This window comes from Aythya ferina, assembly GCF_964211825.1.
Source record: "Aythya ferina genome assembly, chromosome: 2".
In the NCBI taxonomy this organism is placed as follows: Eukaryota; Metazoa; Chordata; class Aves; order Anseriformes; family Anatidae; genus Aythya; species Aythya ferina.
In genome coordinates, this window is record NC_140297.1 from 115,841,835 (window position 1) to 115,867,630 (window position 25,796).

Sequence of the window (25,796 nt, forward strand, 5' to 3'; positions counted from 1 at the left end):
TGTATTCAACATCAAATAAAAGGGTCTAAAATACTGCTTTTGGTTTTGATTTTCAAATATTTTTGTTTTACAGTTTGATACTGGGTTTTCCATTTAGTTACTGTATTTTATAAAAGGTTATGTACAATAATGTCTGTGTTATTTTAACAGTTCAAGAAAAAAGAAGTTGTATCAGTCACAAGTCCAAACTATCTGCAAAAACATACAGAAGACTGAAGAACAAATAGAAAGGCTAAATGAAGAGCTATGTAAAAATGAACTGTCTTATAATGAAAGAAAAGCAAAGTATGAGGAAATCCAAACAGAAATAACTGCAGAAAAAATCTCTTACAAGGTTGTGATTTTTATTATTATGATTATTTTTTAATTTAAATTCATTTTTAGATTGGAAGACTAGGAAAAAAAGATCTTTGTAACAGAGAAGTATTGGGCAAGCAACCTAATATTAAGCAAATAATAATGTAAAATTTGTGTTTTAACATGTACTTTAAAACACTTGAAAATGTGGAAAATAATAGCCTCTGAAAAAGAAAATAAATTGGTTACTAAGTGGTCATGGGTAATGACAGGCTAAAAATTAAAGTTGACAAATTTTAAAGACTACTAAGATTTTGTTATTCATAGGTGGTTCAACATGGATAGTAACAAATAACCATATTGTTCTTTTGTAACTACATGATTACAAGGATTTGCAAGTCAATATATTTTACTTGTTAGTAAATGTAAATTATATTTGTAAATTATATTATATTATAATATAATTTTATGTAAATTATTATATTATATATTATATTATATATTATATTATATATTTATGTAAAATAATATAATATAATATAATATTATGTAAATTATATTATATTATATAAATTATCATTGCAAATGAAATTATTTAATTATCACTTGGATGTCATTAGTTATCTAGAACTGAAATTGACATTCATCCTCATGAAATTCATCCACAAGTCTTGACATGATTGTGAAGGCTTACGAGACTGAGAAGTATTTTTCTGTCTTTTCACTTTGCACAATTTTTAATAGATAACACTGTACATATCTATACAGTGTTATTGCAAGGTGTAAAATTCAACATTCAGAAATACAGAAAAGAAATAATCAGGGGAATTTTCAGGAGTCTTTATGCCAGCGTGTTTCGTATATTCCTCATTAGTGTTCTACTGTATGTATAGCATAGATTGCCTGGAAGAAAAGACTTTAACAGTTTTATTCTCTGTAATAATTTTAAGATTTCCTGACTTAATCAGTAAAATTAAGAACATCATACTATTTTCCAGTTTATAGTATGAATTGGCATACTAGGCACTCCACATTTTTCCTGCATTCCTTTTCACCTAAGTTCTTGGACATCTAAGTACCAGACTCTGCTTCTAAAAATAAACGAGGAACTGTTGGATGTGATTTAAAACCGAACCAGTTGAAGGACTTATGGAGCCAAAGCAAAAAAATGTAAAACATAGGCTAGAGAACCTTGGAGCTGTTAAGGCCTTGCACTGTGCCAAGTTCTCTTCTCTTGGATTCAATTTATATTGTAGGCGATACCTGAATTTGCACCATGTAGTTTTGGCCTATAAATCATCTTTTTGGTATATTATGCTGTTCTGTGGACATGCGTTTTAATGCTAAATTTGCGCTGTTTTGTTTGTGTATAAATTTGATGAGCACCATTTTCTTTACATTCTCAGTGTTGTGTGCTGAAAGTTTTACACAATTAGATGTTCAACAGCACAAGCAGGAGAGTCTATTATACTCCTAATTTGATTTTTTTAATGGTTATTTAGGAAATGATTAAAAATTAGTCTGAGAAATAAGAGTTTTAGAAGAATTTCAGGCAAAGACCCTGTTTATTTGCTGTCCTATGTCTTTTTTTTGTCTTAATTTATCTTTTTAATGTAGCTGCTATATTCAGTTATATTTTGAATTTATAAAATCTGTAACATTTTGTGATAAAGTCAAATGTTGTGTGACGATTTTTTTTTCTTTATTTTCTGCTTTGGATGCCTTATCCATGTAAGGCCCCAGTTCTTATTTTCAAAGTCATTCATTCTATATTTACTTTCCACTTGTCACACATTACTTTTATTATATTCTTGCTCTTTTTCAGGCTGAAAACTCCTGATCCGTTAATTGTTTCATGAATGAAAACTGCCCCATATCTGTCATCATTCTGTTTGCTTAGTACTGTTTCCAGTCCTATTACTGTGGGGGAAGAAAGCAGGACTGGAACTTGCATAGAATACTCAATAAGTAGACACACGGTGGCATAAAGATGATCTCTTTTTTTGTCATCTTTCCCTTTCTTAGTAGTTCTTAACGTTACATTTATTCTTTTAAATGCAGTGGAGAATTTTATTCACAGTGTCATGGAACTGTCTGTTTTACCTTCATGATGTTGTTCCTGTTTGATTACTAGCCACATCAAAATCCAGTCTTGTATAAAAAAAATACATTTAAAAAAGTGTCCTAATGTATAAATCTACATTTACATTAATTGAATTTTGTCTACTGTTAGCGAAACCCAGATGGTTTTACTAAGTCATTCTGCAAAATACCCTATTTTCCATATTGTCTCTGAATAAATTGAAAACCACAGGATCCAGCATGGATACTTGCAGGACCCAATTGTAGCTCTGATGCTATGAAAACTGGTGATTTATTTCTACCTTTGAAGGTCTTCTACCTTTGAATGCATTATATATTCATGTTAGGACTGATCTCTTATGAAGTCATTTATATAATACTTTATGAAATACCAGCTAAGAGTCCAGGTAGACTGTATCACCAGACTCTCTTTTCCACATACTTGTTACATCCTTCAGAAAATTGATGACTTTGCAGCACTGCTTTCCAGTCATAAAAAATATATATATATATATATTTTTTCATAATAATACATGCTATCAGTTTGCCAAACAGGGCTTTTAATGTTTTATTTGCTTTGGGATTTAGTGTTTTGTTTTGTTTTGTTTTTGTTTGTTTGTTTGTTTGTTTGTTTTTTTCTATCATATTTTGAATGCTTCATGTTCAAATATGTATGTCAGTGCTTTTGATTATCTGTTGGTTTTATATTGTCTCTAGAAGCCTTCCTACTCAGATGTGTTTGGAAAAAGACTTGTTACTAGTTCTAATGTTCTTTGTAGATTTTCTAAAAACTCTTACTTGTGTGGCATTATTTTTAGATTTAAATTGGCAAAGTTCAGGATCTTTTATGTTTTCCTTCTTTTAGACATAATTTCAAATTTTGGAGCATACAGTCAGGCTGCTAATAGCTTCTCTTCTGTGTGATGGTGTTGATTTTATTTTTGATATTTCCAGACTGTTTGTGAAAACTTGACATGAATGTGCTTTTGGTCTCCAATATTATATTAATTAAGATATATAAGTAATCTCTGCCTGACGTGCAAATAGTTTACTGCTTCTTGTAATGCTTTTAATAAACTCTTCAGAAAAAAAAAAAATATATATATATATATATTTTAAATTGACTACAGCATTACTTTTTGGATTTTGTTGTTCCTTAATGTCCCTTCTCAAGTCATAAATAATGTTGGAATCCTGGACAAGTAGTCAGTAAGAAATGTATCTCAATGCTTTACACTTATGGTAAGGGAATTTCATTTTGTATGTGTTATCATGACTTCTACATTAAACCATTGCTAATGGTCCCATCTCCAGTGATAAGATAGCTTTCCAGCACCACTCAAGTACCCTTGTTGTTGAATACCTCCATTACTAACAGTTGCAAAATGATCATTCTGTTATCAGCTTTAATGTTCCTATAGTTAGCCTCAGCTACTCTAACTTAGCAAAAGCACTGTGGTTATAATAATTTAACAGCATATGAAGATACACACAGGGAAGGTGGCCAGAAGTTGCTAGTTTAGTGAGAATAGAGTGCACAGAAGCTAAGATACCTCTCTGTCTAAGAAACAGTTGAACAGAGATGAATTTTGAATACGGCCATATAAACAAAGGTGCAATTTATATTTATATTTATATAATTTGACTGCCTGGTCTCTGCTGTTATTTTGTTATAACAATCAACCCTTGGTGTGTCTGATAAAAGTGTCTGTCTGTAACCACCAGTTAATCTGTTTCTGTGGGCTACTGAACAGACTGAAGAACTTATTCACACAATTACCAAGTGTTATTGTTAGCCATTTAAAATAATGCTGCATTTTGGAGCTAGATTCCACCTAGTAGACTAAGTAGATTTGGATTCAGAGAATCTATATGCATATGTGAGGGGAAATGTAGGGCCATGGTACAGGTTGTTGCTCAGAGTTTTCCGTGGAGCAAATGTATGAACTGTCATCTGGAGAAAAAAAGCTCATTGATTAGAGGATTTCCTTGCAATGTGCTTTCCACATGAACACTGATCTCCATGTCTTCTATTCCCTTGAAGATTCTAATAATCTTTGGGATTTGGGGTTTGAGGATAAATGGGGTTGTTTGTCACCTGCTTCTGTATTTTGCTATGTATGTGGCATCTGGGAAATGCTTATGACTTGCTTATGCAAGAACCTTCCTCTCCAAGTGTAGATGGCATATGCACTCCTGTAATGCAGACATGGATGTGAATAAATCTTCAAGAAGTACTTTTCAAAAATAGTAGTGATTGAGTCTGTTTTTTACTTCACTATTGGCCATGTTGCACCTAGTTTTGCTTAAGTAATCAGTTTTGCAGTCCCTTAATTCACTTAACAGCCCTAATTAGGATTTGACTTAGATTGTAATCAGGTATAGTTATGATTGTCTGCTAATCTGACACATTAAACTAGAGGTTTTTGATGTACAACCTATAATAATTTTCTATATAACTGTAATCCTAGAAGTGGTATGAGTAGGATGCTCATATAAGAAAGGCCTAAAATGTTCCAATTTTTAGTAGAAATTAAAAAAAAAAAAAAAAATGTTCCATCATATAAAATACAGAAGGTACTGAGATATTTTTAAATTTTAGCATTTAATATTCAATAGCCAATTAGGTAAGCCAACTCATTCAGCTCTTCATGCATTTAATTATCTTAAGGTGCCAAAATTAAATTAAATTATTTTTATATTTATTCAAATTAAGAAAATATTGTTGCTTTTCATGTAGTATAATCTATATTTATTTACCTATTGTGCCTGAGTTGGTGTTGTAATTTCCTTTTTTGTATATTTTTGTGATACTTGAGAGAAAATTTAAAATCTGTAAATCTGTGGTCATCCTTACTGTGATGTTAGTGTTAATTTTTTTTTGTTGTCCATTAATTTGTTTTCTTATGTGTTGCTTACGGCTTTTTTTTTTTTTTTTTTTTTTTTTTTCAAGAATTCGGAATGGAATCTTAAAAAGGAAATTCAGGATGAAAAAGAAGTTTGGAAATTGATTCAGGTAAACATGACAGTAACTGGCTTATTTAAATCTAAATTCTTCTGCATTCTTTTTAATTCCAATCACAAATTAGCTTAGAGTAACTTCTGACCAATTCACATAGAAAGCTAATAGGTTTTGCTAAGTAGTAATGTTTGCTGTTTTTTATTTTCAGCTAGGAAAATTTTAATACTTATGAAAACATGGAATATTTTAATTGTAACCTACTTATTCACAATAATTTCCAATTTGCTAGGAAAGAAAACAAACAAACAAACAAACAAACAGAAAACCCTTCCAGTAATATATATATATATATATATATATGCAGTGACACTGTAATTTGAATTTGTAAATTTTGCTTACTTCAGTTTCTGTAGAAAGTGCAATCAGACTTACTATACCTTATATTGACACATGCATATATAAAATAGGCTGCCTTAACACCATTTTATATTCTTCTGGTGTGAACTGCTGAATTTGCACAAGACATGCTTGTATTACTTTTTTTTTTTTTTTTTGTAGTCAAATATAGAATAATAGATTGGCTTGAATTAGCCGGGACCTTAAAGATCATTTAGTTCCAACCCCCCTGCCATAGTCTCCCACCAGACCAGGTTGCCCAAAGCCCCATCCAGCCTGGCCTTGAACACCTATAGGGATGGGGTGTCCACAGCTTCTCTGGGCAGTCTGTGCCAGTGCCTCACCAATCCCATAGTAAAGAATTAATTTTTCTCTGGAAGAGTAATGCTCTTCAGTAATCCTCAGGCAAGTGTTGATACTTCTTCAGCTTTTCTGATTGAAATCCCAATAATGGCATCACCAAAAAGGATATTCCATCTATTTCCATCCTTTGGCAAATTGATTCCTTCAGATGTCTCCTATGAGAGCACACATAATGGTCATACTAAATGTGTTGTAGTATCTATAAAGTATTATAACCTTGAGCAAGACACTGAGTGGAAGCTTCAAGACTATTTTCTGAAGAAATCCTAATTTTCTGCATTTAGTGTCACCAGCAAGAGACAGGAGGACTTAAGGTGGGGTTATCAGAACCAAGCTCTAGCTTCTGTGAGATCTCTGGTAGTCTGAGAAACTTTCCTGAGCTTATTACATAATCCCCTATTATGCAAGAAGATGAAAATCAATGTTTTTTTTCAAAGTTGCAATCCAGTAACACAGAGACTTCCATGATACAGACAAAAATTAGCAAAATGCCAACTGGCTGTTGGTAAAGTCCTTGCCATTGTTGCTTCCTGCTGACAAGAGAACAGAAAGCAGTATATTAACCATTTACAGTTGGGCATCTTCTATAAGGAGATGGGATACAGCGATAATGATCTTGCCAAGCTTGAACCACCCTACACAAGCTGAATCAAATCCCTTGTAAGCAGTACAAGAATTGCCTTCTTCTTAGTTAAACTTGGTAGCAGCTAAGGAGCAAAATTAATCAATTTCTTCTTATCCAAGACCACTTTGATACTGGAAAAGATCTCTTGTGATGCATATTTAGCACAGCAGTAGACAAAATATCCAGACAGCCCTTTCATAATTGGTAAATGAATGCCATTGAGATTCACCTCTTCCTTCCTAAGAAGGAGACTTGTAATACTTCTGTGAAAAATACGTCTAGTATTAATATGCACACCCTCACTATTGTGAGATGCAAGATTGTTTGATTCCATTGATCCTTGCTGCTCATCCTGAAATGAATATTCACATGCTGTGAGTGTTCTGATGTTGGATTCTGATCCATGTATGTAGATCCTAATCTAAAGAACATAGCCAGAACTGTTTGGAGGCATTGCAGTCCTTTATTGCAAGTCCTCTTAACTCAGAATCCCTTTTTGCCTTCTTTTGTGGTTGTCTCAGACAGGAGGGATGTAATTTGAGAGGTCTTGAATGCTTTTCTTCTTTAGAAATGAACCTTGAATTTACTGTGATGACTATAACTCCTTCTGAGAGTTTTATTCCCATTTAATTTTTTTGAGAGGTTTGATCCTTTTTTATTTGCTTGTGGATGTTTACAGTCACCATCTTTCTTCTGTTACAAAGCCTGTTCTTTACCATTTTGTGACTTCAATCTTGCAAGAGCTCAACAGCAGAATCTAGTATCTATATCTCACACTTCTAGAAAGACAGTCTCTAAGAGAGATTTTGCAGTTCCTCTTCATTCCTGACATTAGCAGGAAGTGCTGAATGCTCCTCTTCTAAGCCATGTATTGAACAAGGTCTCTGCCATATGTACTTGTCTTTGATGCATGACTTCCTTTTGATTCAGTCTTTGCTTAAGAGAAGGCTGAAGGGAATGCTTCTGGGTCTAACTGATGCAGCATGACAGATTTGATTTGGTGTTTCCAAACATCTTCCTTACTTTTTTTTGAATCATTGCTGATAATTTTGATTATTTGTTGGAACAAAAAGTCTTCTTCTTCTCTCTCAGTCTTGCAAAGACCACTCAGTGGCAATTCTAGCCCACTTCCCTTCTACAGATGGGAACAGAACACTTCCCTAATGGGAAATAAATTTGCTTCTCAGATCTGCTTTTGTCATTGTAGTCCATATGTTTTCAGAATAAAGACGTTGATCTTTGTAAGTATCTTATAATTCTTTTAAGGAGATTTTTAAGTTCTTTTTTTCTACTAAAACAATTTTTTCTATTTTTTTTTCCAAAGCTTAATTTTTCTGGGTTAGATGAACTTTATATCCTTTATCCCAAGCATGTTTTCTTACTAATAAAACAAAATTATGATGTGAAAGGCTGTTGAAGAAGCAAAAGCTATCATTAACTAGTGACTCTACAAGTGCACAGCAGTTTAGACGAGGGTCTGTTCTAAGATAACTAGAAGGAATCCCCTAATGCCATCTGAGTGTAAAACACCAGAGCTCCAGAAATGCTAATGGTTTTCTGGAAAGCTTGTCCATTCCATCTACCGACCATGTTGTCATCTGGAACTTTATCCATAACTTCATCTAATATTGTGCCATTCTATAGGAATTCAGAATTTTTCCTGCATTTACTACTTGAAATACTCCCAGTAAGGATAAATATGTAGACTATGATTTAAAACTTCAAAAAGATTAAGTCATATGTATGGCCATTCCCAGACTTCTTTTCAATTATCTTCCTGGCATCTTTCATTCTGGTTCTACAGAGGAAAGGAAATCAAAATGGTACCAGTTTCATTCCGCTTGTATGTTATATATTCTATATATATATGTATAGAATACATATATAACATATTATAAGTTCACTCAGTGCTAGACAGGTAAATAATTATTTGAGTTCAAGTGATGGTGAATTGGGTGTATTAGAAATTGAAAATGTATGTAATGCCTGCCTGCACTTCCTGAAGAACATGTCTTGTATATAACATTTCTCTTTCTTTATTTATTTCTTTGGCAGGGAGAAGGTTCAGGTGGATGTAGCCTGGTTGTTGTATTTTGTATTTTCCAACATTGAAGGGCATTCATTTATCTATCTATCTATTTATTTATTTATTTATTTATTTATTTATTTTCCACTCTTCGTTGTCTTCATTCTCTCTCTCTCTCTCTCTCTTTTTTTTTTTTTTTTTTTTTTTGTTAATTTAAGAACATGCCTATGGTGATAAAATTTACCCTTGGAAAAGATTTTTGCTCTTGGCGTTAGTATTTGGAATTTTAATCCATCTTTTATGGAATTCTATTCTACTGTTTGCTTAAGTATTACTGTAAATTCATTGTCTGCTTCAGTGTAATATTTGCATTTCATAGTATTCCTTGCTGGTTCGTTTTCTGTGTTTGTTTGACAGTAGTGCTGGTTATTCAGCCTATTCATATGCTGACATAAAGGCCAACTTTTCCTTAATTCTGAAGACATTTCTAATCACCTTATGATATATTTGTTAACTTATTTTTGTATATGCATTTTTTTTGGTCTATTTATAGTATTCACTTGATGTTCTTTCAGATTCAGATTTTTCGTGTTTAACTTCTGCTTCTGATTTCATACTGAAAGCAAATCTATATATATTTTAATAAACAGGCCAGGATTAAAACAATATATGATGAGCTAGAGGAAGAGCGAAAAGAGAAACTGAGGAAAAGAGACGAAGATATGAAGACGATAGGAGAGAGGGAGAGAGAAGTAGCTGATCTAGAAACAAAGTACAAAAGAAGTAAAAATTTATTTAAAGAAAACCATGAGGTAAAAGTGGTAAATTCTGGATCATTTTGTAGTGTAATTTAATTTGTGCTATTATTTATTGAATATAAATATATAAATAAGAAGAAACTGATGCTTACAGGTACCCATAAAGATCATTTAGTTCCAACTCCCCTGCCATGGGCAGGGATTCCACCCACCAGACCAGGTTGCCCAAAGCCCTGTCCAGTCTGGCCTTAAACACTTCCAGGGATGGAGCATCCACAGCTTCTCTGGGTGGCCTGTGCCAGTGCCTTGCCACCCTCTGAGTGAAGAATTTACTCCTTATACCTCATCTAAATGTACCTTCTTTTCATTTAAAAATAATACCCCTATCACAACACTCTGATTAAAAAATCCCTCCACATCTTTCCTCTAGGCTCTCTCTAGGTACTGGAAGGCCTCAATAAGGTCACCCTAAAGCCTTCTCTTCTCCAGGCTGAACAACCTCATCTCTCCCAGTCTCTTTTTGTAGAAGTGCTCCAGTTCTCTGGTCATCGTTGTGGCCCTCCTCTGGACTTGTACTAATTCTTGCATATCCTTTTTGTAGTGTGGGCCTCAGAGCTGAAAGCAGCACTCCAGGTGGTGTCTCACAAGAACAGAGTACAGGGTCAGAGTCACCTCCCTCAACCTGCTGGTCATGACTCTTTTGGTGCAGCCCAGAATATGGTTGGCTTTCTGGGCTGCAGCATATATTGCCAGCTCATATTCAGATTTTTGTTCACCAGTACCCCCAACTCCTTCTCTGCAGGGTGATTCTCAGTCCACTCATTGCCCAGCCTGTATTAATGTCTGGTATTGTCCTGACTCAGTTGCAGGACCTTGAACTCGGCCTTGCTGAACTTCGTTAGATTAGAGACCCACCTCCCATCAAGACTGTCCTGCTCCCTCTGGGTGGCATCCCTTTCAAAGGGGGCAAAGGAAATAAGTGGTTTTTCTTTGTACCTGAACCTGAAAATGCAATAATCAGTGTAAAAAAATTTATTTCTTAAGTATCTGAAAGAGGAGGGCATTACTGTCATAAAAGCAAAAGCAAAATACCTTCGTTTTTGTTTCAAAATCAACACTAAACAAAACTAGCTATTGATGGTTTTTGTCCAGAAGAGAAGTTGGAGTTTTCTGTAATCCATATACATCTTCCATATCATTCTCACAATCAAGCAAGGTCAACATCTTTTGAACCTATTTAGTTTAGATACAGGGTTTTTTATTTGGGGTAAAAGCCCAGACAGAAGAGTTTCTGCTGCCTCATCTATAAGAAACTGTAGCAGCATCACTCTGTAGGTTTATGATTGAGTTATCTGACTACTGGTAAATAGCTTGTTACTGGAGATCTTCTTCTCCAGTTTTTATTGTTATTCTATTTGCAGGGTTCTTGATATAGTCTGCAGGTAGCAATACTTCAATGCTTTTGTAGACGCAATGAAGAATGTTGAATAGTTTTATTTGAGATAATGAATTATGTGATAGTTTATTTTTGATTCAGGTTTAATAAGTCAAATTGAAAAATAATAATAAAATAAAATAAAATAAAATAAAGGTTCCTCTAATAGTTAATAGTATTTTCAAAACAACGCATTAATGGCAGTGACTAATATTGTTAGCCCTTCCCCAACTAAACCTGAGTAGAAACAATGTGACAAAGATCACATCATTAGTTTCTTGGAAACCTAGAGAGGTGTGGTATAAGTTATATATCATCGTCTATAGCTATGTATTTGCTTCTGTGTTAAAAGCCCGGAAACAGAATTTGCACAAGCAGATTTGTATATGAATGATGTGTGAAAGATACTGGTAATTTCAAGAAAGAACTTTCTTATTGATTAAAGGTTCCAAGTGTTTCAGAATGGAAATACTAATACTGATATTAATGTTTATTATTATAGAAGAAATTGAATTTAAAGGTTTTAAAAATGTATCTATTATATGATTTATATAAGTATATTTCATAATGTAAAATTGTCCTTATTACATGTATTAATAATAATTTCTATCATTTAATATTTGGTGCTCATACTAATGATGCAAATGAAATTAATACAATAGACAAGAACTTCTGTTTTGTTTGAGGTACTAATTAATAACAGAATGGATTAATGAAAAATATAAAAGTGAAATATTCCAATCATTTATTTTCCTTCTTTTTCCTCTTCCCATTAGCTGTCTTTAGCTGTATTTTTCATGAGCTAGTGATAATAAGTAGTAAACATTTCTTTTGTCCTTTATACAACTTCCATGGAAGCTATTCAAAATATTTGTTTTGGTTACAGAACTTTATATGTAGCTTCCTAACAAAAGGAATGTAAAGACGCATGGGAAGAAGAGTAAGCAGTGACATTTTGCTGTATATTTAATATTTATAAACACTGATAAATATTGCAAAGCTGCATTTTAGTTGTGGATTTTTCATTCAAAGTGTACAGTAAATAAACATACAAATAAGCATACTGGTTGACGGAAAAATAGTTTTTTAGGGGTAAACAAAAATAAGCTTAAGTATGGTGACTATTAAAGTATTTAACAACTAATGTATTATCTGAATTCTCTGGAATGAAAGACAATAACTTTTGAATACTAACACATCTCATTGTGAATGTTCTCTCCAGAAGCTTTCCTATTTAGAACAGAGACTACAAGAGCTAGATAAACAACAGGAGCAAACAGAACAACAACTGGAGAAAGAAAGAACTATTCTGCTGAAACAATTAAAAGATATACAGGTGAATCATAAAGCTTTTATGGCTTTTTTGACATACATTTAATCTCAAAGGTTAGACTGTCATTTCTACACAATTGTTTTGGACCTATATACATACATATAGTGTACATACAGCTTTCAGTTTCTTGCTTGTACTAACCTATGAGGTCCATAGCCTTGAGACAGGGTAAAGTACAAAGCAGAATTGATATTGGGGTCATTGAAAAGTCCTTTGCTTTCTTCATTTGCTGCACTGGCTCAGATTGCTTTAGGGGCTTTGGAAACACAATGAAGAAAATCAATAAAGGACGAAAAGGATTCTAGTGTAATAGAAAGTGCCTGCTGATTGCATGTTTGCTCAGCAGATGGCATCTTTTTGTAAATGATGGCTTGTATCTCCTGTATCAGATACTAAGCTGTATAATCCACTGAAGGGAATTACTGAAATTCATTACTGAACACTATGCTGTATATAAATATGGATATAAGAATTACAAGAAACAAGCATTTTGTTTCTAAGAGTCTGTTCATTTTTATTACACTTGCATTTGTATATTGTATAAACTTAAGTTAGATATTATAGTCTCAAAGATGAGTCATATAGATTCAAAAAAAAAAAAAAAAGCTTTCATGTTGTTCAGAATAGCTTTCATGAATCCAATAATTTCTACTGAAAAAACTCTGAGACTTCCTATTTATGATAATCTTAAATTAGGGATTGAGGAATTAATTGATTCAATAGGTTTCTAAATTTGGCAGGGAAGACAGAATTTATACATCCATTTCTGTTAAAGACTGTGCTCTAGCTAACTGCAGGTTAACCAACATATCTCAGATTATGTGGAAATGACTCATGAGTCAGCATACCAATATTCATTAATTCTACATTGTTGTTAAGTACAGTTCTTTTCTATACTTTTAAAAATTAATTTTAAAACTGCCTTTCCTAGTAACTGTAAATAACTGTCTCCATTAGTTGCTTTAGCAATATCTAAGTTAGTGTTCTGTGTAGGTGGAATAAAATAATGCACAAAGCCTATTTTGTGAGATCTCTAGAGTACTGAACGAGTAACAATACTTGGATACCTTAAATACTATATTTTTAGAACCTGATGAAGTTCCTTGATTGTAGCAATTGAAGTTTCATAAAAGGAGGGCTTTATAAAAGCGTCTGTCATATTTTTAAGAATAAATTACATTTCTAACTGTGCTGGGGCATGCTATATTATTCTGTAATGTTATATTGTTTTTAAGGAAATTATTTAAAGATATATTCAGAGATTTTAATACTCAGGAATATGACATTGTCATGTTTAAAGCTTGTTCAGTGCTTGGCTTAAATGATTTTATGGAAGAAATGGCAATGATTCCACCGTATTCATAGTACAGGAGCAATATAGAGCCTGCAACTTCCAACTGATCAAGCAATTCACCCAGTCCTTCATAGTTTATCTATCTTAGGACAAGATAAATCACACACTGGAGGCTACTGCATCTTACCATGGAATTTGAAGTGATTTAGTTTGTTCTGCTGACATTTAAATGTCTAAAAGCTGGATATCATGATAAGAGCATATGAATTCTACCTCATAATACACTGGTAGTCTAGTTCAGCAACTGAGAAGAATGATGAATGGTGTTCAATTGATAACATCCCAGTGTCAAAAGACTCAGTCAACTTATGCAGGATGCTGGACTGTTATCCACTACAGAAAACCCTATAGGGTGTATATTCAGTCCATCAATATTTAGATTACAGAATGTAGCATAACTCATTTTTATTTGTTTGTTCTAAAATCTGATTGCAAGTTCTCTGTCTTCTGTAATAAGTAACAGAATGTACTGAGTCAATGGCTATTATTACCTATGCTTGGAAGGTTTTCCAGTTCTTATCTGCTTTATCTGCTAAAAAATCCTGAAATGAGTACAGGATGTCAAAGTAACAAAACTTGTTTTCACTGGCAGTTTTGTTCTAACACAGACTTTTTTTTTTTTTTTAAATGAAACAGAATAATTAAAAACAAAAACAAAACGACTCATCATGACTTCTTTCTTTATATCTGACCCTCATACCTCAATCATTTTGGATTTCATAATTTGATTAAGTTTAAGGCCCAAACAAGTAATCTGCTCTGACATTCTATATATCACAGGCTACCACATTTCTTCACCCCTGATGCTGAGACTAAAACTAATATGATTTTTCTCAGAGGTTTGAGACTCTCTATGGGCGGTTCAGTTGCACAGGGATTTGCATTAATTACCATATCTTCATTTTCCTTCTAATGATTCTATGTTTCTGCAGAAAACCTGAAATTTCTACCTAATCCTATACAGATGCATATTACACTTCAGAAAGTTCAGAGGCCTTAAAAATTTCATGTGCATGTGGTACCTCACACACTTCCATGCTTGTGCTCACATCTGTTACAAAAGCTTTGGTTACTGGCTTTTTTCAGCTACCTTTTAGGTATATTTTTATGAAGCACTTCATTTATAGGGAAAAAGATAATTAGACTATGCACCAGGCTACTGATTCAGAAAAATGGTGTGGTATCTAAAGAAAAAAAAATTAAAATACTGACCTTGATTTAAATACCGACGTGCACTCTTTGTCTACTAAGTTGTGATTTCTTAAAATTCTGTATTTATATGTGTGTATATGTAAATTATCTCTATATATGTGTATGTGTCCTTATACATAATCAAAAGGTATTTTCCTCCCTCTTACTTTAACTCATTTACATAGCGGCATACATCACATTAGTATGTGTTTCAAAATCTAATGCAGTAAGACCACTTGAGAAGTATCACCCAAATAGTAGACTTCCACCTGTTTAATACCATAGTACCACTACAGTGCTTGGTATTTGCCTTTTTAATTCGGAAGAAACTGCATCTTTGTTTACCAGATACTGTTGCTATTGGAAGTAGTGTTTGCTTCTGTCATGAATCTTTCCTTTGTTTTTTTTTTATTTTATTTTTATTTTTTGGTCCTGTAACTATCAGTCACTTTTGGAATGAAAAAAAAAAAATAATTACAATTTAATATCCTTTCTGCAGAATAGGGAGTTTAGTGATTTTTTAATGTAATGTTTTTCAGCAGCTTAATGTCAACATCTCTCTAAGAAGTTGTGTACTTGTATAAGAGGAAAGTAGGCAGGAGTTCAGCAGTCTAGCAGTCTTGTCCTCTGTGCTTCAGTCCTCTTCTGTATGGAGTACAGGGAAACTACATTATGAAAAAAAAAAAAATGGTATCCAAAAGAACAAAATTCTCTATTTAAGCAACTAAATGAGTAATGCCAGTTTTCAGAGATAATGAGTAAACTGCATTCTGCCTCAAGTCAGTAGCATCTAAAAATACAATTTTTCCTGAAAGTTCATTTTTTTAGGTATCTGCCTAAAACACTTGTATTGTGTAAGCAATACAAAGCAATAAAAATGGCCAGTTAAGACATTGACTCTGCATATGCTGAAATAAATAGGTCCAAACTTGGTCATATATGAAAATTTCTCCTTTTCACTGTCATTAACATTTTTGCTGTGCAAGCTAGTGTTTATTTGAAAAAGTTTTATGAATCAGAGCATAAACTAAAGACAATATGTATTTTATCAAGAAGGTGGCCTACAGACTTCCATTCATACATATACAACATAGGCAACTGCAAAAACAGAAGTGTCATGATAATATTTATGGATTTTTAGATGTGTGACAAATTGGAAGGCTACAACTGGATGTGCAAAATCATGCCCTAACAGACATGCAATTATTCCAGTTGCACTAAGTGTTTCAGCTCCCCCTCTAGAAGTAGTTCTGCTTCTTCGAGTATACAATTTCATGAACTGTTGTCCATAATCATACGCTTAAACTGCAGTATTGGGAAGTCTAGCCCTGCTAGTTTACATGCTACATATTTTTTAATTCCAGGAAAAAAAATCATTTGTTTCCAGTAAAATTGCTGAAAACTCTCACACTGTGGAAAATTTAAAAAATGAACTTAAAGAACTTGCTGTGTTATGGAACATGAAGCAAATGCAGGTGGAAAACACAGAAAAATCTTTTGTCGATTTACGGTAAGACCTCCCTCTTACATGAACTTGTACAGGTAGTTTATTACTTTTAATAATTTTACTTATTACAATTAATACAGGTAGTTTTATTATTTTACAGTATTATTTCTAGGAAATATAATTCACTTTTCCTCAATAATTTGAAAGTATTTTTGTGGGATTACTGCTTCAAGGTATTTGTAGAAGTTATTCATGATACATTATCTGCCTACCAAATTGAATTTTGCATATCAGAATTACTTCAGGAAATCTAATAATATTCATGGTCAGTTGCATCCTTAATTAATGGAGAATTCCTTGCATCCTGTGTTTTCTCTAGTTTGAGAAGTGTGGACCTATGCTTATTGTGACTGATGAGTACTGAAAATAGTCTCAGAGGTCTCCATCCAACTGATAATGTAGACTACCTTCTAGGCCACTCAAGCCTTGGAGGGCCATGTATGTTGATTGCACAGCAGGCTTACTCTTTAAGGAGAAAGGTGAACCTGCTAAGCAATGGCAAAGAGAAAATAGCTTGGACTGTTGAGTTGTGCAAGATTGCTAAATAATAAAAAGCAATCCTGCTGTCATGATAATACAGCTCCTTCTCTGTCATCTCGCTCACTTAATGTATTGTTAGTGTTGAAAGATCTTTGAGAGATCATTGCATTAAATTCTTGGCTGGGGAAAAAAAAAAGGTGTTTTTATAAGTACATTTTTATAGCTGTATATGTGGGACTGGATATGTTCTTTTGCAACTCTTGATTCAAACAGAATGATTTGGAGGCACTCAGTGTGCAGTGGAACTTACTAAACTTACTTCAAGAATTGAAGGCATCCTTCCACAATTGGAGATATCTTCATATTTTCCTCATCTCTTCAGCCATTAGTTAGTAGTTTCATATCAATGAAATGCTGTATTTAGACTCACAGAAAAAAAAGTGATAAAGTCAATAAAAAGTGATAATGAGAGGTTATTCCAAAGGTTATTGCAAAATTTGGACTAACCTGCTAAACAAGGGAAAATTGTGTTGCAGGTATCCCACCTAGAAAGTGCTTTATACCAATGGCTTTGGAAAAAATTGTTTATGTACTCTTGGAAGAGATAAATATATGTCTTCATATATGAAGTTAAGAATGAACACGAAATACATTCACACATTTTTTTTTTTATTTTTATTTTTTTTTTATTTTTAAATCTCAGCAAAGTGTGGTGCTAATTTAAGGATGATGGACAAATCTTGTGAACTTGAGATCTGTGTTAGAAGCATGCTTATATTGGAACCCCTACCATTGATATGCATCAGTTCAAATACCATGTGAACCCAGTGAGAAGAAAATAAGGGTGGGAAGCAGGTTAAGGGGATGTGCTGGAGATTAGGAAGAGTGGAAGGGTGTTTCAGAGAAAAGAAACTCCAGGTAGTTTCTGCTGGATCACTTACTCAGCCTCTCTTTAGAGAGATTTTTGTAGACACTGATTTAGAAGAGGCTTGAGATGCTCTAATTTTCTGCAAAGAGGTTTGTTTTGCTGCAAAAAGTCTCAGAAGAGACTGTGAGGAGGATATTGTGACCTCCAGAATTTAGAACTAAATCCAAAACCCCTAAATACCTCTGTTGTTTCAATCATGAGGTAATTGTTAAGGATAACATATTACTGATCCCAGCTGTTCCTAGCTTGACAGCATAAATGGCTCCTGAGAAGTAAACATAAGTTTTATGTAATAGATCTCTCTCTCTTTTTTTTTTTTTTTTTTTTTTCCCAGACTGTTAGATTTGTTTTAAAATTAGAAAATGTTTTATTTTAGTATTAAAATAATTCTAAAGTAACACAGCCAAGCCTGAATATTGGAAAAATTAGGCTTAAACTTGTCTATTGAGATTTTTCTTCTGTGTGCACATGTGCACATTGTGATACAGTCTTTATTATGCAGCCAAGAGTTAAAAAGGCTCTAGTTTAGGTTATGTTGCAGAAAAATAATTAAACATACTTTTTGTTTGTTTGTTTTCTTTTAAATACTCTCCTTTCTAAAAGCATCAGAAGAATAAATCCAGGGAGAACAGAAATTTAGTAATTATGGGAAACCTGTAAAAAATGCTTAATTTTACTTATTTAATTCCTACAGATTAAAGAAACAATACTAGATAAGGACAGAAACATAAAAGAAATATACAGATGTTATGAAGCTCCCGTTTCCAGTCCTAACAAGTAATAAAATAGTGGTTACCCAATATGTCACTGGTCATGAGCTCATTCTGGATCTCAGAATATCATTTTTCCAGAAGATATGGGAGTGAACCAGTCCATTCTTCAGAAAGTTATTTTTAGAAATGCAAGCTGTTCTTGAAAATTGTGAGACTTATGTATCGCAATAAACTCATTGGATAAGGAGACCCACTGTTAAGTAGAGTGTCTTTAAGTGGTATTTACAGTCATGATAAGCTCCATCTTGCAGCTGTTTTTTTTTTTTTTTCTCCTCTGTTTTTTGTTTGTTTGCTTTTTTTTTTTATTATTATTTTTTACAGGGTAACATTATTTGTGAGAAGACCACCTATTTTATCTATTATAAAATTAAACATTAAGCATATAAATAAAGACTAAAATAGTGTAGCATAATCTTAATTACTTCACTGAATTTATTTTTTTTCTTTCAAAGGAAAAATTTAAGTGATGTGATGTATAAACAGCAAAATGTGCAGATATTATTTAATCATCTACAAGATGAGCTAGCGGAATATGAAAAAAGGTTCAAGCGTGAAGAAAAAACATATGAACAGTTGCTACAGACTAGAAAGAAAGATCTGAAGGATTCCGAAGTGAGTATTATCAGAGCTGGCTTTCTTTATGTGACAACTGAAACAACTATTTGGTTAGTTTTGGCTCTTTTTATATGTAAAAAGATACCAGTTTTATCAAAAGTTTGAAAATATTTCCAGTGAAATGAATTACTATTTTTCCATAGTAGACTTTTGTATTTCTGTGAATAAATAAATTATTTTAGGAAAATTATATAAAATGGTTCATTTACTTACATTTAATTTTTCATTAATGTTTAGCATTATTGTATGCTTTCTCTCCCCTATTTTTTCCCTTTGATTTGTAGTTACCTCTGTGAAGGAAAAGGATAAAAAAAAGTCATTGCTTCTGCTGACTTGAAAATCCTTTCCTTTTCACCAAGTGCTCAATAACAAATAAAATCTCAGATAACTTTGACTAAGATCACCATCAATAAGTTCCCATTCCTTTTTAATCACTTCCTTGTAAGAATATTGCTCAGTGCACGCAATTATCTTGATAGTGTAGCAGCCCAACTTTGGTCTTTTGGATAAAGCTGTTTCTGAACTGTCAGAAGTTACTACATAATAGGGCTCTTATCTAGATCTTAAATGCTGCAGTTGGTACTAGGAAGATGGGAGCCACACCTTATGTAGATAATAATGAGGAATCAGAGCCATTTGAAAAAAAAATATAAAATACAGAGGAGTAAAAACCATCTGAGAAATCAGATGCAATACAGTTCTTCACATTGTTTTCTGCGTTGGTTTCATATTTACTCTTTTCCTAAGAAAATGGAAAAATGCCTAGTTCTTTGTATGTAGTTTTCTTCATTTTTACATGAAAATAGAAATAAAAAGCTTTGTTTTCACTGAAGACATTCCAAGGTTAATATTTTTGCAATTGTAGCTGTTTGAATAATAATTTAAATATTCACTTTTCATCTTGTATTCTTTACTTTTATGCTCACTTTGTACTTTTCTCAGTTGATTTAGAATAGATTAGGTAAATTAAGCTGCTCAATTACATTCTCTTTACTATTCACTTTTACTTCCTATGTCTAGTGTACTAACAGAGCTACGGTGCAATGCTGAAATTACAAAACCTCTGGGGAACTGAGAATATATTTTAGAGAATTATGTAAACATATCTACATTCTTGACTCTGAGTTATTGTCAATGGTGCTAGATGATGCAAAGTGTTCTACAGTGATACCAAATCTACCAAGTTCTTTGGTATTTCAAAATACCAAGTTCTTTCATGCTAGTAGTGAGAACTTTTAGACTGATTTTTATTTTGTCTTAGCACTGCATCACATAATGTTCTGTTGCAAATGTATTTTGCTTTATCTCTCAAAATCTGTACTCAGGGTTTGAAACAAAAGGGAAATAGCAGTAATGAGAACTTGTATTTTTTTTTTTTTTTTAATAGAGATTGCTACTTTGTTACTTTTCACTGTGATATCGGTCCTGTCAGAATACCATAACTGTCTCCTGTCTTGTGCTAAATTAATTCTAAGGTCAAAATTACCTGCTGGTATGTCAACTTGCTCATCTTCACCCTGTAAGGTTTTTTGGAGAGGTAGATTTTTATCTCCTTCGCTACAACACCAAGATTTGTTTTTCCTAATGTTTTCTGTTTCATCCTGTCTTCTCTTTACTCCCACTTTCCCTTGATGCTGAGTTGTGGGTATTATATGAAGAGCACTTAGCAGTATTTCTTTATTAAAGTAATGTTGGGGTAATGAGATTATGCCAAGATTTTGGTGGTTAAATGTAAGTAGTAATATTTTGATGCATACTTGAAAGCCTGTTTTTGTTTTTTACTGGAATGCATTGCTGGTCTCTGTGATGACATCTCTCCATTTAGGCATGCAGCCGAAATGGAGGCACACACTGTTACCCTTTGACAATTTACTCTGTTATTACCTCATCATTTTAATGTCATTCTTTATTATTTTTATATGAAATGCAGATAAAAGCATTTGTTCACAACTTCTATAAAACCCAACCCCACTAATCCATTTAAAAATGTTTGGAAGTATTAAGAAATTTTAAAAGTATAATTCCTATATACATAGGTATATATATATTATATATCATATAATATTATAAAAATATTGTTAAAATATTATATATAATATTTTATATATATATACCTATACTATAGATACTATACATAGTTATACATACATACTATATAGTTATACTATACATACTATACATAGGTATACATATATTACATTAGAAATCTCTTTCTCATGAAATTAAACTGGAAGCAATAACACCAGCAAAGCCTTCAGTACCTTATGGACAATCAAAAAATTTCAGCAGGGACTTCAGTGTTTATTACCCAATAGAAATGAGCAGAAGGCCTAGTACCAGTGGGTGGAGAAGTGTGATAAGACATTGGAACTAGCATTTATAGGTAATTCAGTAAAAATCCAAGTAAATTCAGGCAGCTTCTTCAAGGAGGCTATCCATGATCCGTAAAATTTGGACCATTTCTTTAGAAGGATGGCTAATGTGGCTACGTTGAAATTTTCACTTGGACAGCTTTCAGAATTTTTTGCGGACGGTAAAAATCAAATAATCTAAGCTGCTAGATAAAGTCTATTACTTAGACTATTTTAAAGACATATTTTCTTATTTAATGGGTTGAATGAAAAAACACTTCAATTCTGTTTTTTGGATAAAACTATTTCTATATAAGTTCCAACTTCAGATAATGTGGTACAATGATTATGAGGCTTTCTTATCTAGAGTCTGGAGATGAAAACTGGTTTGCTGAAGTAGTAAAGGAGCATATGTTCTAGTTCAGTTTTCACAGGCTTTGTGTCTCTAGGTCTGAATATAGGTGAGGCCATTCAATCCCCTGCTTGTAGATAATGTAGTTAGACAAGACAGTGCTTATTTCTAAGGTCAGATATGGATAGCTGAAAAAGCAATCCTCATAAGATTAGCCCACATGAGGAAAATACAAACAAACAAACTACACCAAAAAAGCAATACCCCAATTTCTGGAATACGGTATATAGAAGGCAGGTTCAAGAGCTTCTGATGTAGGGCATCTAGAAACACTAGTCAGATATAGTACTGAATGAGAATCACCTGTCCTGATAGGACAAAAAATATAATACTTTGCTCCAAGTGTCATGAAGTGCAAAAACTGAAAGGAGATGTTTTCTAAATAGGCTATGGATATACACGGTAACATCATATGTTTTCAAAGGCAAGGTGAAAACAAAACCCCAAGCAACTCAACATGAACTGTATCATTTAATCTGGGAGAATCACTGTTAGATGTTTTGTCTGATTCAGGAAAAGAAAACAAACTTTTGACTCTGATAATTGAATGGATTGGTAGTTCCTTCAATTTACGGAGAAATACAGATGTTTATGTCAATACAAAATGTTAGAGGTACACAGCTGACCATACTGTTTCAAGCTTAGAATTATCAATCATCTTCATTATCTTGCTTATAAGATGGACAGGTATGAGCCCTCACACCTTATGCAGACAAGAATGGTGCAGTAAGGAATGGAAAGACTAGTAAGACTGAAAAATCCAGTCTGAGATCTATGCAAAGGTCCAATTAAGTGTCTTATTTTTGCTGACTTTTAGATTTTGTGAAGGTAAATAAAAGCCAGTAAGCGAGAACAAGAGGAAAGAAAAACTTGCCAAGAAGAAGGGTTTCAATGGCTTAAAAAAAAAAAGGTATAGACATCTTTCTTTGAGCAAGAGGCCTCTTTCCTCTGGAGACTAGATGGTACTGTTATATCCATAAAAACAATCTCTTATGAAGAGACAAACTGGACACAAACTAGGTGAGAAATTTGATGAGAAATCTAGCAACCCTTGTTGCCATCACTGTGAAGGAAAATGGAGTTGAAGAATGGTTTTGCTAAGGGAGAAGCTGCATCAGAAACTAGTGGCCCTAGCACAGATCCTGACAGAGAAAGAATTTTTTTTGAGATTCCTGTGGAGCACTGAGGGATGGAAGTAGTCTTTTCATGACCAGGATTTAAATAGGATGAAAATCTGAAGAATCTGTGTGCCTGGTTCTTGTAGGAATACACATTGTGTGGTTTGGCTGGAGAGCTGAGTCACTGCTTTTGCAGATCTCCTTGACTTTGTCTTATCACAGGAGAGAGTGCTGCCAAAAGATAGGACTGTGACACATGAATGTAACAAATGTCACAGCTAAATGCAAGGTGTGACTTTTGTTTTACTGATGTGCATGCTACTAAATGTGGTGAAATTTACATGTATAATGATGAAGTCATACCTTACAGGCATATTTTATCACTTTGCTATTTGTAACTACTCTCATAGCGTCTCATTACCTTATGTTCTACAGAGAGAGTACGGTCCCCAAACTATCACATTGCCATTTGGTTCAGTGCTGATATGTGTGGTATTAAATGCACAGATAAGAATTCTTTGACATAACAATTCATAATGAGTATTGGATCACGTTCAGAATGATTATGTTGTGCCTTGTTTTCTTAACCTGAAAACAAGCCTGCTTGTTCTTATTTTCTGCTGCTAATGTGATTATTGTACTTGCAGTTGAAGTAACTGTAAAAATGATTACTGTGGTTTTTGAAGATTGAGCAAGACATTTTGAATGACCGAAACTCATTTGAAATGTGAAAATTTGACCTAATTAGTATTTGCTATTGTATACACGATGAAAGGCAGGTGTATAAATCTTGAAATTCATACATCTACCTATACAGACTTATACTTTTGATAAATGCATTCAATTTTGTTATCCAAAGCATTAACAGAAATACTGATACTTTTAAGTTCTGTTGGCTTTGAAATATTAGCAGTATCATAACGTCCTCATTCTATTAATTAACATTAGTTTTCTGCAAAAATACCCCTACCACCTAATAACATTTCTAGATTTTCTGTGAATTTTTTAACTGATGGATGATACTGGATATAAGAAGATGATGGTAAACAGAAATTTCTAGCACTGTACTTTAACATTGTACCAGCTTCAGAAATGTTTCATCATAAACTAAAAGTGAATTTCTCAGATATATAAAAGGGAACTTTGAAATTCCTTTACTTGAATGACAATATTTTTTCCTTTGTCACAATGCAGAAAGCTTAAAAGTAGGGGAATATGTGCTTTTTTTTTTTTTTTTTTTTCTTCAAATTTTATAGATATTAAAATAAGTTTTTAATCAGTTATTATTTAAAAAAATGTTTAGTCTGCAAATGTTTGATCAGAATGTTTGACCCTAACTTTAATGCTTTTCATTTTAAAACAAATTACCATGTTCCTGTGAACATTTTTTAATAGAAAAGCATCTTCCATCTGAGAAATAATATATAAGAAAATCCTTGACTGGTTCTATCACCTAGTCATGATATGTTAGATAACATGATATAGTCATGTTACTTCATCATTTATTGATAGTATTACTAATGAAATAATCTACAAAATATCATATTTCTGTTTTCATATTGTTATCATAATACCTTCTGAAATATGCCAATATACTGTTGGAAGTTGAATTAAGAAATAGAGAAAAACAAAGTTAGATCCAAAGGGCTGTTTATCATCATTGTATTAGATAAAATCCACTGGGTGTCTTTTATCATTTACTTTTCATTTATTTAGGTCATCTTTTCTTCTACTCATTGTTTTCAGTCTTGCTGCACTAATACCTTCAAATCAGTTTCCATCTCTTATTTTCAAAAATACTGTTAATCAATATTAATGTTACTGAAGAGCTTTGTTGCAGCGTATCCATGTAAATGTAAGAGTTATATTTGAAGATATGAAGATATGACAAAAGAGTGGTGTTTTTTTTTGTTGTTGTTTTTTTGTTTTTAATACCTAGAGAGCCATTGCTCCCTTTAGGCTATTCTATGTGTGTGAGGGATAAGGACAATAAGTAGTCTGGCTATAAAATTGTCTTTAATTAGTTGACTGAGTGGCTTCCAACAGTGTGCTACACTGGTATGTAGGACTCCCATGTTACAAGATAGACTTTTGAATCTTACTCCATGCTCCTGGGTAGGCTTAGCATATCAACTTACATACTGTCCTGTGGGAAGTGCTGTCAGTATTACCCAAATAACCATCCCACTGATTTTATTTGCTCACAGGGAAGTCATGTACTTCCCTTCTGAGGAATATACATAGCCAGAGGTTGGGTGCCATGATAGTAATGACATTCTCAGTGAAAATCAAAGGGATATAAAAATGTAAGGTTAACAGAATTTTTAAAGGATAGTTTTCTGCTTCTTCATTCAAAAATAAGTCATATACATAATAATTACAAGCAAATTAGCCCTCTCTGTACTTTAAGACATTGTCAATGGGAACAATTATAGCACTCTAAAAGTTATTTAGAAAATTAAAACAATTATTGGTTAATCTTTCTACGGGCACAAAGGGTTTTTCAAAGATTATAATCCAGTTTTGATTATGATTTCTTCACTCATAGTACTTCAGAAGTATTTTGATCTTTGCCAAGGGTGCTGTTCTAATTTGGAAAAAAAAAAAAAAATCCTTTTTGCATTTTCAATTATGAATGTTGGAATAAAAAATGTTTTTCACCATTTGTTTCATGTAACCTAAATTCTAGAACAAGCCTGAAACATGCATATTAAAAAAAAAATAACACCTGAAAATGAAACTGAATGGAATAGTAAGAGGATGTGCGTAGGCTTGGAAGATGAGGAATTC

General features: G+C 32.9%; 1 protein-coding gene across 1 annotated transcript in view; it reads left to right on the forward strand.

Annotated features, from left to right (window-relative positions):
- CCDC178 (coiled-coil domain containing 178) overlaps window positions 1-25,796 on the forward strand; it is a gene marked incomplete at its 5' end in the record, with an annotated part of 178,331 nt that overhangs the window by 36,430 nt on the left and 116,105 nt on the right. The window contains 6 exons of the mRNA XM_084510917.1: window positions 151-334; window positions 5,333-5,395; window positions 9,402-9,563; window positions 12,167-12,280; window positions 16,187-16,332; window positions 18,963-19,122. Of these exons, the coding sequence (XP_084367043.1) occupies window positions 151-334; window positions 5,333-5,395; window positions 9,402-9,563; window positions 12,167-12,280; window positions 16,187-16,332; window positions 18,963-19,122 (829 nt within the window). The remainder of the gene's footprint in view (window positions 1-150; window positions 335-5,332; window positions 5,396-9,401; window positions 9,564-12,166; window positions 12,281-16,186; window positions 16,333-18,962; window positions 19,123-25,796) is intronic.